The following is a 12,967-nucleotide window of genomic DNA, read 5'->3' as shown; positions in this document are numbered from 1 at the left end:
AAAGAGTGTTGAATTTTGTCAAGTGCTTTTTCTGCATCAATTGAAATGATTATGTGATTTTTGACCATTGTTATGTTAATAAGGTGTATTACATTTATTGATTTTCATATTTTTTATTACATGTGTACATAATTATTTTACTACAGTAAGAATATAATATCAAAATAGGGCAAAGATACTACATACATCCACATAGAAAATTAGCTATTGATGGAAAATGTTTACATTTGAATAGCAATCAAAACTAAAATTTAGGTATTTCCTCTATTTTCAATTTCTTTAAGAGGTTTCTTTTTTTTTTTTGGAATTTTCTTTTATTTATTTTTTTATACAGCATGTTCTTATTAGTCATCCATTTTATACACATCAGTGTATACATGTCAATCCCAATCACTCAGTTCATCACACCACCACCACCACCACCCCCGCCCCCCGCCATTTTCCCCCGTTGGTGTTCATAAGTTTGTTCTCTACATCCGTGTCTCTATTTCTGCCTTGCAAACTGGTGCATCTGTACCATTTTTCTAGGTTCCACATATATGTGTTAATATACGATATTTGTTTTTGTCTTTCTGACTTACTTCACTTCACTTCACAGTCTGTAGGTCCATCCATGTCTCTACAAATGACCCAATTTCATTCCTTTTTATGGCTGAGTAATATTCCATTGTATATATGTACCACATCTTCTTTATCCATTTGTCTATCAGTGGACATTTAGGTTGCTTCCATGACCTGGCTACTGTAAATAATGCTGCAATGACATTGGGGTGCATGTGTCACTGTTGTGACCTCTCCTGTTAAGGAGCACAGGCTCCAGACGCGCAGGCTCCGGACGCGCAGGCTCAGCAGCCATGGCTCATGGGCCTAGCTGCTCCGTGGCATGTAGGATCTTCCTGGACCAGGGCACGAACCCGTGTCGCCTGCATCGGCAGGCGGACTCTCAACCACTGCGCCACCAGGGAAGCCCGCGTGTGTCTTTTTGAATTACGGTTTTCTCTGGGTATATGCCCAGTAGTGGGATTGCTGGGTCATATGGTAATTCTCTTTTTAGTTTTTAAGGAACCTCCATACTGTTCTCCATAGTGGCTGTATCAGTTTACATTCCCACCAACAGTGCAATAGGGTTCCCTTTTCACCACACCCCCTCCAGCATTTGTTGTTTGTAGATATTCTGATGATGCCCATTCTAACTGGTGTGAGGTGATACCTCATTGTAGTTTTGATTTGCATTTCTCCAATAATTAGTGATGTTGAGCAGCTTTTCATGTGCTTCTTGGCCAGCTGTATGTCCTCTTTGGAGAAATGTCTATTTAGGTCTTCTGCCCATTTTTGGATTGGGTTCTTTGTTTTTTTAATACTGAGCTGCATGAGCTGTTTATATATTTTGGAGATTAATCCTTTGTCCATTGATTCGCTTGCAAATATTTTTTCCCATTTTGAGGGTTGTCTTTTTGTCTTGTTTGCAAAAGCTTTTAAGTTTCATTAGGTCCCATTTGTTTATTTTTGTTTTTATTTCCATTACTCTAGGAGGTGGATCAAAGAAGATCTTGCTGTGATTTATGTCAAAGAATGTTCCTCCTATGTTTTCCTCTAAGAGTTTTATAGTGTCCGGTCTTACATTTACATCTCTAATCCATTTTGAGTTTATTTTTGTGTATGGTGTTATGGAGTGTTCTAATTTCATTCTTTTTCATGTAGCTGTCCAGTTTTCCCAGCACCACTTATTGAAGAGGCTGTCTTTTCTCTATTGTATATCCTTGCCTCCTTTGTCATAGATTAGTTGACCGTAGGAGCATGGGTTTATCTTTGGGCTTTCTATCCTGTTCCATTGATCTATATTTCTTTTTGTGCCAGTTCCATATTACGTTGAATACTGTAGCTTTGTAGTATAGTCTGAAGTCCGGGAGTCTGATTCCTCCAGCTCCATTTTTTTCCCTCAAGACTGCTTTGGCTATTTGGGGTCTTTTGTGTCTCCATACAAATTTTAAGATTGTTTGTTCTAGTTCTGTAAAAAAAAAGGCCATTGGTAATTTGATAGGGATTGCATTGAATCTGTAGATTGCTTTGGGTAGTATAGTCATTTTCACAATATTGATTCTTCCAATCCAAGAACATGGTATATCTCTCCATCTGTTGGTATCATCTTTAATTTCTTTCAACAGTGTCTTATAGTTTTCTACATACAGGTCTTTTGTCTCCCTAGATAGGTTTATTCCTAGATATTTTATTCTTTCTGTTGCAGTAGTAAATGGGAGTGTTTCCATAATTTCTCTTTCAGATTTTTCATTAGTGTGTAGGAATGCCAGAGATTTCTGTGCATTAATTTTGTATCCTGAAACTCTACCAAATTCATTGATTAGCTCTAGTAGTTTTCTGGTGGTATCTTTAGGATTCTCTATGTATACAATTCTCTATGTATAGTATCATGTCATCTGCAAACAGTGAGAGCTTTATTTCTTCTTTTCCAATTTGTATTCCTTTTATTTCTTTTTCTTCTCTGATTGCTGTGGCTAGGACTTCCAAAACTATGTTGAATAATAGTGGCGAGAGTGGACATCCTTGTCTTGTTCCTGATCTTAGAGGAAATGTTTTCAGTTTTTCACCATTGAGAGTGATGTTTGCTGTGGGTTTGTCATATATGGCCTTCATTATGTTGAGGTAGGTTCCCTCTATGCCCACTTTCTGGAGAATTTTTATGATAAATGGGTGTTGAATTTTGTCAGAAGCTTTTTCTGCATCTATTGAGACGATCATATGGTTTTTATTCTTCAATTTGTTAATATGGTGTATCACATTGAATGATTTGCGTATATTGAAGAATGCTTGCATCCCTGGGATAAATCCCACTTGATCATGGTGTATGATCCTTTTAATGTGTTGTTGGATTCTGTTTGCTAGTATTTTGTTGAGGATTTTTGCATCTATTCATCAGTGATATTGGACTGTAATTTTCATTTTTGGTAGTATCTTTGGTTTTCGTATCAGGGTGATGGTGGCCTCGTAGAATGAGTTTGGGAGTGTTCCTTCCTCTGCAGTTTTTTGGAAGAGTTTGAGAAAGATGGGTGTTAGCTATTCTCTAAATGTTTGATAGAATTCATCTGTGAAACCATCTGGTCCTGGGCTTTTGTTTGTTGGAAGGTTTTTAATCACAGTTTCAATTTCATTACTTCATATTTTCTATTTCTTCCTTGTTCAGTCTTGGAAGGTTATACCTTTCTAAGAATTTGTCCATTTCTTCCAGGTTGTCCATTTTATTGGCATATAGTTTCTTGTAGTTGTCTCTTAGGATGCTTTGTATTTCTGCAGTGTCTGTTGTAACTTCTCTTTTTTCATTTCTAATTTTATTGATTTGAGAGCTCTCCCTCTTTTTCTTGATGAGTCTGGCTAATGGTTTATCAATTTTGTTTATCTTCTCAAAGAACCAGCTTTTAGTTTTATTGATCTTTGCTATTGTTTTCTTTGTTTCTATTTCATTTATTTCTGCTCTGATCTTTATGATTTCTTTCCTTCTGCTAACTTTGGGTTTTGTTTGTTCTTCTTTCTCTAGTTCCTTTAGGTGTAAGGTTAGATTGTTTATGTGAGATTTTTCTTGTTTCTTGAGGTAGGCTTGTATAGCTATAAACTTCCCTCTTAGAACTGCTTTTGCTGCATCTCATAGGTTTTGGATTGTCGTTTTCATTATCATTTGTCTGTAGGTATTTTTTGATTTCCTCTTTAATTTCTTCAGTGATCTGTTGGTTATTTAGTAACGTATTGTTTAGCCTCCATGTGTTTGTGTTTTTTACGTTTTCTTCCCTGTAATTTATTCCTAATCTCATAGTGTTGTGGTCAGGAAAGATGCTTGATATGATTTCAATTTTCTTAAATTTCCTGAGGCTTGATTTGTGACCCAAGATGTGATCTATCCTGGAGAATGTTCCGTGCGCACTCGAGAAAAAAGTGTAATCTGCTCTTTTTGGATGGAATGTCCTATATATATCAATTAAGTCTATCTGGTCTATTGTTTCATTTAAAGCTTCTGTTTCCTTATTAATTTTCTGTTTGGATGATCTGTCCATTGGTGTAAGTCAGGTGTTAAAGTCCCCCACAATTATTGTGTTACTGTTGATTTCCTCTTTTGTAGCTGTTAGCAGTTGCCTTATGCATTGAGGTGCTCCTATGTTGGGTGCATATATATTTCCAATTGTTATATCTTCTTCTTGGATTGATCCCTTGATCATTATGTAGTGTCCTTCCTTGTCTCTTGTAACATTCTTTATTTTAAAGTCTATTTTATCTGATATGAGTATTGCTACCCCAGCTTTCTTTTGATTTCCATTTGCATGGAATATCTTTTTCCATCACCTCACTTTCAGTCTGAATGTGTCCCTAGGTCTGACCTGGGTCTGTTGTAGACAGCATAAATATGGGTCTTGTTTTTGTGTCCATTCAGCAATCCTGTGTCTTTTGGTTGGAGCATTTAATCCCTTCACATTTAAGGTAATTATTGATATGTATGTTCCTATGACCATTTCCTTAATTGTTTTGGGTTTGTTTTTGTAGGTCCTTTTCTTCTCTTGTGTTTCCCACTTATAGGAGTTCCTTTAGCATATGTTGTAGAGCTGGTTTGGTGGTGCTGAATTCTCTTAGCTTTTGCTTGTCTGTAAAGCTTTTGATTTCTCCTTCGAATCTGAATGAGATCCTTGCCAGGCAGAGTAATCTTGGCTCTAGGTTCTTCCCTTTCATCACTTTAAGTATATCATTCCACTCCCTTCTGGCTTGTAGAGTTTCTGCTGAGAAATCAGTTGTTAACCTTATGGGAGTTCCCTTGTATGTTATTTGTCATTTTTCGCTTGTTGCTTTCTATAATTTTTCTTTGTCTTTAATTTTTGCCAATTTGATTCCTATGTGTTGCGTCGTGTTTCTCCTTGGGTTTATCCTGGATGGGACTCTCTTCGCTTTCTGGACTTGGGTGTCAATTTCCTTTCCCATGTTAGCGAAGTTTTTGAATATAATCCCTTCAAATATTTTCTCGGGTCCTTTCTCTCACTCTTCCCCTTCTGGAGCCTCTGTAATGTGAATGTTGTTGCGTTTAATGTTTTCCCAGAAGTCTCTTAGGCTGTCTTCATTTCTTTTCATTCTTTTTTTTTATTGTGTTCTGCAGCAGTGAATTCCACCATTTTGTCTTCCAGGTCACTTATCCTTTCTTCTGCCTCATTTATTCTGCTATTTATTCCTTCTAGCGTATTTTTCATTTCAGTTATTGTGTTGTTCATCTCTGTTTATTTGTTCTTTAATTCTTCTAGGTCTTTGTTAAACATTTCTTGCATCGTCTCAATATTTGCCTCCATTATTTTTTCGAGGTCCTGGATCATCTTCACTATTATTCTGAATTCTTTTTCTGGAAGGTTGACTATATGCACTACATTTAGTTGTTTTCCTGGGGTTTTATCTTGTTCCTTCATCTGGTACATAGCCCTCTGCCTTTTCATCTTGTCTATCTGTGAATGTGGTTTTTGTTCCACAGGCTGCAGGATTGTAGTTCTTCTTGCTTCTGCTGTCTGCTCTCTGGTGGATAAGGCTATCTAAGAGGCTTGTGCAATTTTCCTGATGGGAGGGACTGGTGGTGGGTGGAGCTGGCTGTTGCTTTGGTGGGCAGAGCTTAGTAAAACTTAATCCACTTCTCTGCTGATGGGTGGGGCTGGGTTCCCTCCTTGTTGGTTGTTTGGCCTGAGGCGACCCAACTCTGGAGCCTACCCGGGCTCTTTGTTGGGGCTAATGGCGGACTCTGGGAGTTCTTACGCCAAGGAGTAATTCCCAGAGCTTCTGCTGCCAGTGTCCTTGTCCTCATGGTGAGACACAGCCACCCCCGCCTATGCAAGAGACCCTCCAACACTAGCAGGTAGATCTTATTCAGTCTCCTATGGGGTCACTGCTCCTTCCCCTGGGTCCTGATGCACACACTACTTTGTGTGTCCCCTCCAAGAGTAGAGTCTCTGTTTCCCCCAGTCCTGTCAAAGTCCTGCAATCAAATCCTGTTAGCCTTCAAAGTCTGATTCTCTAGGAATTCCTCCTTTCGTTGCTGGACCCCCAGATTGGGAAGCCTGACGTGGGGCTCAGAACCTTCACTCTAGTGGGTGGCCTTCTGTGGTATAAGTGTTCTCCAGTTTGTGAGTCACCCACACAGCAGTTATGGGATTTGATTTTATTGTGATTGTGCCCCTCCGACCATCTCACTGTGGCTTCTCCTTTGTCTCTGTATGTGGGGTGTCTTTTTTGGTGAGTTCCAGTGTCTTCCTGTCGATGATTGTTCAGCAGTTAGTTGTGATTCTGGTGTTCTTGCAAGAGGGAGTGAGAGTCCTTCTACTCTGCTATCTGGAACCAATCCTGATTTTCATATGTTGAACCATCCCTACATCCCAGGAATCAATCCCTCTTGGTCATGGTGTTTAATCCTTTTAAAGTGCTGTTGAATTCATTTTATTAGTATTTTATTGAGGATATTTGCGTGAGTTTTCATCAGGGATATTGGTCTGTAGTCTTCTTTTCTTATAGTATCTTTGTCTGGTTTTGGTATGAGAGTAATGTTGGCCTCATACAATAAGTTTGGAAGTGTTCCCTCCTCTTCATTTTTTTGGAAGAGTTGGAGAAAGATTGGCATTAATTCTTTTGAAATGTGTGATAGAATTCTACAGTGAAGTCATCTCTGCCTGCAGTTTACTATGTTAGGAGATTTTTGATTGCTGATTCAGTCTCTCCTTACTAGTTATATGTTCAGAGTTTCTATTTCTTCTTGACTCAGTCTTTTTTTTGGCCATGCTGTGTGGCATATGGGATCTTAGTTCCCCAACCAGGGGTCAAACCTGTGCCCCCTGCAGTGGGAGCATGGAGTCTTAACCACTGCACCACCAGGGAAGTCCTTGATTCAGTCTTGGTAGGTGTATATATCTAGGAGTTTATCAGTTTCTTCTAGTTTATCTAATTTGTTGGTGTATAATAGTTCATAGCAGTCTCTTATAGTCCTTCATTTTCTTATATCGTTTTCTGAAAATTTCTAAGTTGTAATCTCACCCCTGGTGCAAGAGTGCTTCTGTCACTTTTGTATATTTTATACTAATTTATAATTTTAAAAATATACATATTTTTATAGATATATAAACTTATTAGTAATTTTTATGGTACTATTAGCAATCTTCTTGGTACTACTCTATTACTTTTTCTACCTATCGAGGACATTTGTAATGTTGTCTTTTGTCTAATGGAATGGATTGTAACTTTATAATTAAGGAACTACGGGATTTTAGAAGAAGTATACCAGCTTGTATGGAAAGGGACAGAAACAGCACAAAATGAAAAGAAGTCTTTAGACTCCCCATACTCTATGGACAGGAAATGACTTAGAAATCTGCTCAGCTGCAAACACAGGCTCCTTTTTTTGTAAGCAAGAAAGGATGAGTTGGAGGGCAGGCCAAGAGCCCAAATATGTAACCCAGAGCCTCAGAGAACAAACCCTTAGGGAGTAGGACTGAGCCCTAATCAAGGAACTGGCCCATATGCCTGAATGGGCTTCAGAATCCCTACACACTAATGACCATTTTATGCTTCTGCTTTCTTCCCTTTCAAACAGTAATGTATATAGTGGTTATCTTTTGCCTGTTCCATCATTGTCTATTGAGAATGGGGAAAAATAACTCATTCATTTCTTCAAATTGACAGGAACAGTTCTCAAGGAGCTATATCCAAGAGACCACACTAGACCTGAATGTAGATGTTGAGATCTTAGAGTTTGCATTGGTCTCAAAGTCTGATGGGACGAGTCTTGGAAATCTTGGAGAGAAGTGTTATTTGCATGTGATAGGGGTGGAAATTGTAGCCAGAGAGTAGACCATTGACTACAACAATTCATATCTGTCCCACTTGCAAAATATACTCACTTCTCTCTCCAAGCCCCGCAAAGCCTCATCCTATCAGACTTTGATTAAATTTTCCAAAGATGGTAATAACAACTCTCCCATCTCATAAACTCTTCTTATCATGTGACATTATCAATGTGCTTGTCCAGCGGTAGAGTCTATGTCTTCTCTCCTTGAACATGATTGAGCCTTTATGACTGCCTTGACCAGTAGAATAAGGCTGAAATGATGATATGTGGCTTCTTAGGCTATGTGTCATAAAATGCCATGTGCTTCTACCTTGCTGTCTTTGATTGCTCATTCTTAAAACCCAGCTACTTTTCCGTGAAATTAAGCCTGAGGAGAAGTCATGTGAAGAGGAATTGAGGTCTGCAGCCCACGGTTCTGGCTGAGCTCATAATAGTCAGCAACAGCTTGCTAGCCAGTGAATGAGCCATCTTTAAAGTGGAACCTTCACCCTCCAGTCGAAATGCCCCACTAATGCAATGTGGACCAGAGATGAGCTTGCAGACATATGGGCAAAATAAATGATTCTTGTTACTTTAAGCCATCAGGTGTTGGCGTGCTTTGCTACATACACAGTGATAGATGCTTGGAACACACCCTCATCTGTTTCTATGGCATTAACTACACTGATTCTCAGATTTGAATTTTCAGGTCCAGTGTTTCTTCAGAGTTCCTGTCCCATATATTTAACTACTAAGTAGATGTCTTTCTCCTAAGCTCTACATGTCCAGCATTAATGTGTTATCCTTTACCATCTGTTCTTGCTCCATTCTCTTGGTTAATTTATTGTCCAGTCATTCATGGCAGAAACCTGGAAAACCATTCTCAACTCCTACATCTCTCTGCATCTAATTTTAGATCTTAAATATCTAAATCCTAACAGCCAGTGCTTTAATCCAGGTTCTCCCTCTCTCTCGTGTACTATTTTAGCAATAACAACTGATCTGGTCTGTATTGTATTCCTGTACTTCACTCTCTTTAAGTTTATGCTTTCTGTTGCTTGCAGAGTGATATGTTTTATTTTATTTATTTATTTATTTATTTATAAAACATCTTTATTGAGCTATAGTTCACATATCATTGAATTCACCCATTTAAATTGTAGGATTCATTGGTTTTTAGTATATGTTTTTTTGTTTCTGTTCTTTGGGTTTTTTTGGCCACATGGCATGTGGGATCTTAGTTCCCCAGAGTCTTAACCACTGGACCACCAGGGAAATCCCTTTTTTCTTTTTTCTGTTTTTTTTGTTTTTGTTTCTTGAGGTACGCAGGCCTCTCACTGTTGTGGCCTCTCCCGTTGCGGAGCACAGGCTCTGGACGCGCAGGCTCAGTGGCCATGGCTCACGGGCCCAGCTGCTCTGCGGCACGTGCAATCTTCCCGGACCGGGGCACGAACCCGTGTCCCCTGCATTGGCAGGTAGACTCTCAACCACTGCGCCACCAGGGAAGCCCTTTTCTTTTTTTTTTTTTAAACAGAGTGATATATTTTAAATACACATATATGATCTTGTTACCATAATTTTTGCAGTTCCTAACTGGCTTCCAGTTATTTACAGAATAAAGCCCTACCTTCTTAGGAGGATATATATAGTTTTTAATGATTTGGCCCCTTGCCAGATCTCTAGCCTTACTGTCTGTTCCCCCTTTACTTTTTTAATACTAAATTTCTCATAGTTCTCCAAATACACAAAGAAAAAAACAGGCTTTTCTACTCCTTCAGGCTGTTATACCCATTCAGGTTTTGGCGTGATTCAGCTCTGTGTTGTTGTAGCACTGAGGTTCCCACCTTCTCGCTGGCTGTTGGCCGGTGTTGCTCTTACCTCCAACAGGCTGTTCTCAGGTCCTGACCACGTGGCCCCCTCAAAAAATTGCAGTTTTCTCCCTCAAAGCCAGCAGACAAATCTCACTCCTTTGTGCTATGACAGTCTTACATGGTGTGACCTAATCAAGGGAATGACTGCTATAAGTATCACCCACCCTCAAGGAATTAGGATTATACAAAATGTCTACACCAGGAATCTTGGGGACCATCTTAGAATTCTGCTTACCATAGGTAAATATAGATTTCTCTGTGAACACTTTTATGATTTAAAAAACCCTCAATAATTAGAAAATTTACAAGAATGCATCTTCCCGTGTATCTGCTTTTATCCACTATGCTGGTTACACAGTGGGCTCTTTCAATCTGGCAGCTCATGCTTCTTCAGCTGTGGGAAATGTGTGTGTATTTCAGTGATGATTTCTTCCCTTCTGTTTTCTCCCTTCTCTCTTTCTGGGACTCCTATTTGAATGTTGGACCTCTTGAACTAGTCCCTCAGTTTCATCTCTTCTATTATCCATTGGTCTTTTGCTATACTTTCTGGCAGATTTATTCAACTTTATTTTTCATTTCTTTATGGATAGTCTATCTTCCCATCCTTTTGAGCTTATCAGTGGTGGTTTTCTGAACCTTCTTCTGAATAGTCTGTTTCCTCCACGTTACTTGTTTTTCTGGTCTCCGTCTTTCATGTTAGGGGCTTTCCTTAGATGCTTGTTACTCCTTGTTCATGATTTAGAATCTGAAACTAAAAAAGCTGATTGGAAATTCTGAGGCTGTAGATCACACTTGTTAACTCTGAGCTCCATAGGGTGATTGGATCTGGGCTGCTTTCTGGTGAACCTCAATGTCAGTAGCTTTAGACTTTTTCTTGTGGTTGCTCAAGGTCCCCTGAAAAGGAACTTCCGGTTTTCTGCTGGTGTACAGAAGTCTGGCTGCTAGCATACTGGAAACAGTGGGAAAGGGCTAAAAGGAGTCTCAGCATTTGGGTACTCAATCCTTCTGCTTTGGGTATGGTATTCCCACTCTCAGCTGTTCCTGCAGTCCGGCCAGATTTCTTCTGGTGTGAGGGAGGGACCTAAGTTCATGGAGCTGGGGAGGGGAATCTAGGGATCTAATGCTTCCCCAAAGATTTTACCGATTCCTCCTTATTTTGGAGCCTTCCTGCCATTCCCATTCCAATATTTCTCTCCCAGTTCCAGAGACGCCAGGCAGTGACAGTTCCTGAGCAATTTTAGGATTCTGCAGTTAAAGTGAAATTGTCTCTTAGCTTTTTTTCTCTTAGCTTTAGGGTTTTGTTCTCCAGCTTCCAAAATTTTGCTGCCTTTTCTCTTTTCCTTTCTTCACATATGTATGTTTATCTCTTTTGAAAAATCCTACTGCTGTAGCTGATTTCTGGAGGGGGTGAAATTAGATGTGTATATTCAAGCTGATGTCAATTCAGATGTTCCTCATTGTTCTGTAATATGTCATTATATGTTAAATTCTTATGTGGAAGTATTTGTTCCTTAGTTGTCTGTTCTGTTTTGTTTCAAATATCTATCTATCTCTTTATCAGTACCACAGGTTTTTTTATTGTTTTTTTTGTTTGTTTCTTTATAATATCCTTATTCTTTATGGTTGTAAATTTCTGTTTAACTCCTTGTAAAATTTGTTAGTTTCATAATGCTTAAACTATACAGGTACACTGGGAGCATTAAACTTAGAAAATCATGAGACCATTTCTGTTAACGTTAATGGATTTATTTCACAGACTTGTTTTTTCACTCGTCTTTATTGATAAGAGTTAGCAGGGTTTAAATCCAAATGTTGGAACATTATTATCACATAGTAAAGACGTTTTGTTCTTTTTCTAAATGAAGACTGAAGTTGCTGAAGATCCTCAACAAGTTTCAACTGTTCATCTTCAACTAGGATTACCACTGGTTTTTATTGTTAGTCAACAAGCTACATATGAAGCTGATAGAACAACTGCAGAATGGGTTGCTTGGCGTCTTCTGGGAAAAGCAGGAGTTCTGCTCCTGTTAAGGTATTTTAAATATAAAGTAGTCACTATACTGTATTTAGCAGAACACTAATATTTTTCTTATATGGCAATCTGTTCACCTATAAATAAAATCAGATCTCTAATGGACTCTAATATAGTTAAAACCAGTTGCCGAGCTAAAGTCTTTAATTATCAGCTTGATTAATGTTTAGACCTTTAAACTTTGCTAAATGAAGCTGTAGATTAAGACAGAGGGTAGAAAATCTGATCTGTATTTATGTGTAAAATTTCTCAGACTCACTAAATTGTAATCTTTCTTCATAAACATTTTTTAGTATAAGAACTTACAGCTCTATTTTAGATTGACATCCTGGATGACTATTATTCTTGAGATTAACAACATAAAACATTTATTTCCATTTTGAAAAAGGGACTCTTTGGAAGTGGACATTCCTCAGAATGCTAATGTGGTCTTCAAAAGAGCGGAAGAGGTTAGTCATTTTATATATTGGTCTACAGTGTCTGCTTATTTAATACACGTGGTCCTAAAGTAACATACACTTATTATAGGAAAATTCTGTGAATTGCCACTATTCAAAGATAATTGCTGTTAACATTTTGGTGTGTTTTTTTTCATCTGTTGCTCTGTCTCTGTGTGTGTGTGTGTGTGTGTGTGTGTGTGTGTGTGTGTGTTTATTTAAATATATATGTATTCTTTATTAATTTTTTTTGAATGCCAAGTGTCTTCTGTACTCTTTTATTATCATCATAGTCTTTGCATCAAGATACATAGCAATGATAGGAGGTTTCTTTTTAAAGCTTAGTATTAAATATTAAATATCTTTCCCCACTTTAATTTTACATTACTCTGCCAAGAAAAAAATTAAAACTCAAGTTATCTGAAGCCTGGACACACTTCCATGATTAGCCGGGCTGTGTAAAAGTTGGTGGCTTTGTTCTTCCTACTGTGTGAGCAGGTCCAGGCCCTAAAAAGATGGACGAGTTTATCATTGTTTTTCAAAAGTGTACTACAAAAACGGATGGCCTGTTATAAGCCAGGTTACAAAATCAAGACAGGGGTGAGGGAGGGACAGTTTTTTCTAGAAACAGAATTTCTGAAGAGTCCCAGTCCATCATTTTTCCCCAGAATGGTTGGAGGGGGCGTAAAATCTCAACATGAGTTTCAAAGCCCCATCTCTGTGAGGGGACAGTAGTTGCCTTACTGAGGAGGGCGCGGCTCAGTGGTGACGCGGCCACGTCTGC

General features: G+C 38.5%; 1 protein-coding gene across 1 annotated transcript in view; it reads left to right on the top strand.

The window, feature by feature from the left end:
• Window positions 1–12,967, top strand: part of TXNDC16 (thioredoxin domain containing 16) — a 108,863-nt gene that overhangs the window by 37,736 nt on the left and 58,160 nt on the right. Inside the window, 2 exon segments of the mRNA XM_007445955.1 lie at window positions 11,580–11,746; window positions 12,135–12,195. Coding sequence (XP_007446017.1) covers window positions 11,580–11,746; window positions 12,135–12,195 — 228 coding nt within the window.

The sequence above is a fragment of the Lipotes vexillifer genome, unplaced genomic scaffold (genome assembly GCF_000442215.2).
Source record: "Lipotes vexillifer unplaced genomic scaffold, Lipotes_vexillifer_v1.1 scaffold43, whole genome shotgun sequence".
Taxonomy (NCBI): Eukaryota; Metazoa; Chordata; class Mammalia; order Artiodactyla; family Lipotidae; genus Lipotes; species Lipotes vexillifer.
This window is presented reverse-complemented; position numbering and strand designations above follow the sequence as displayed.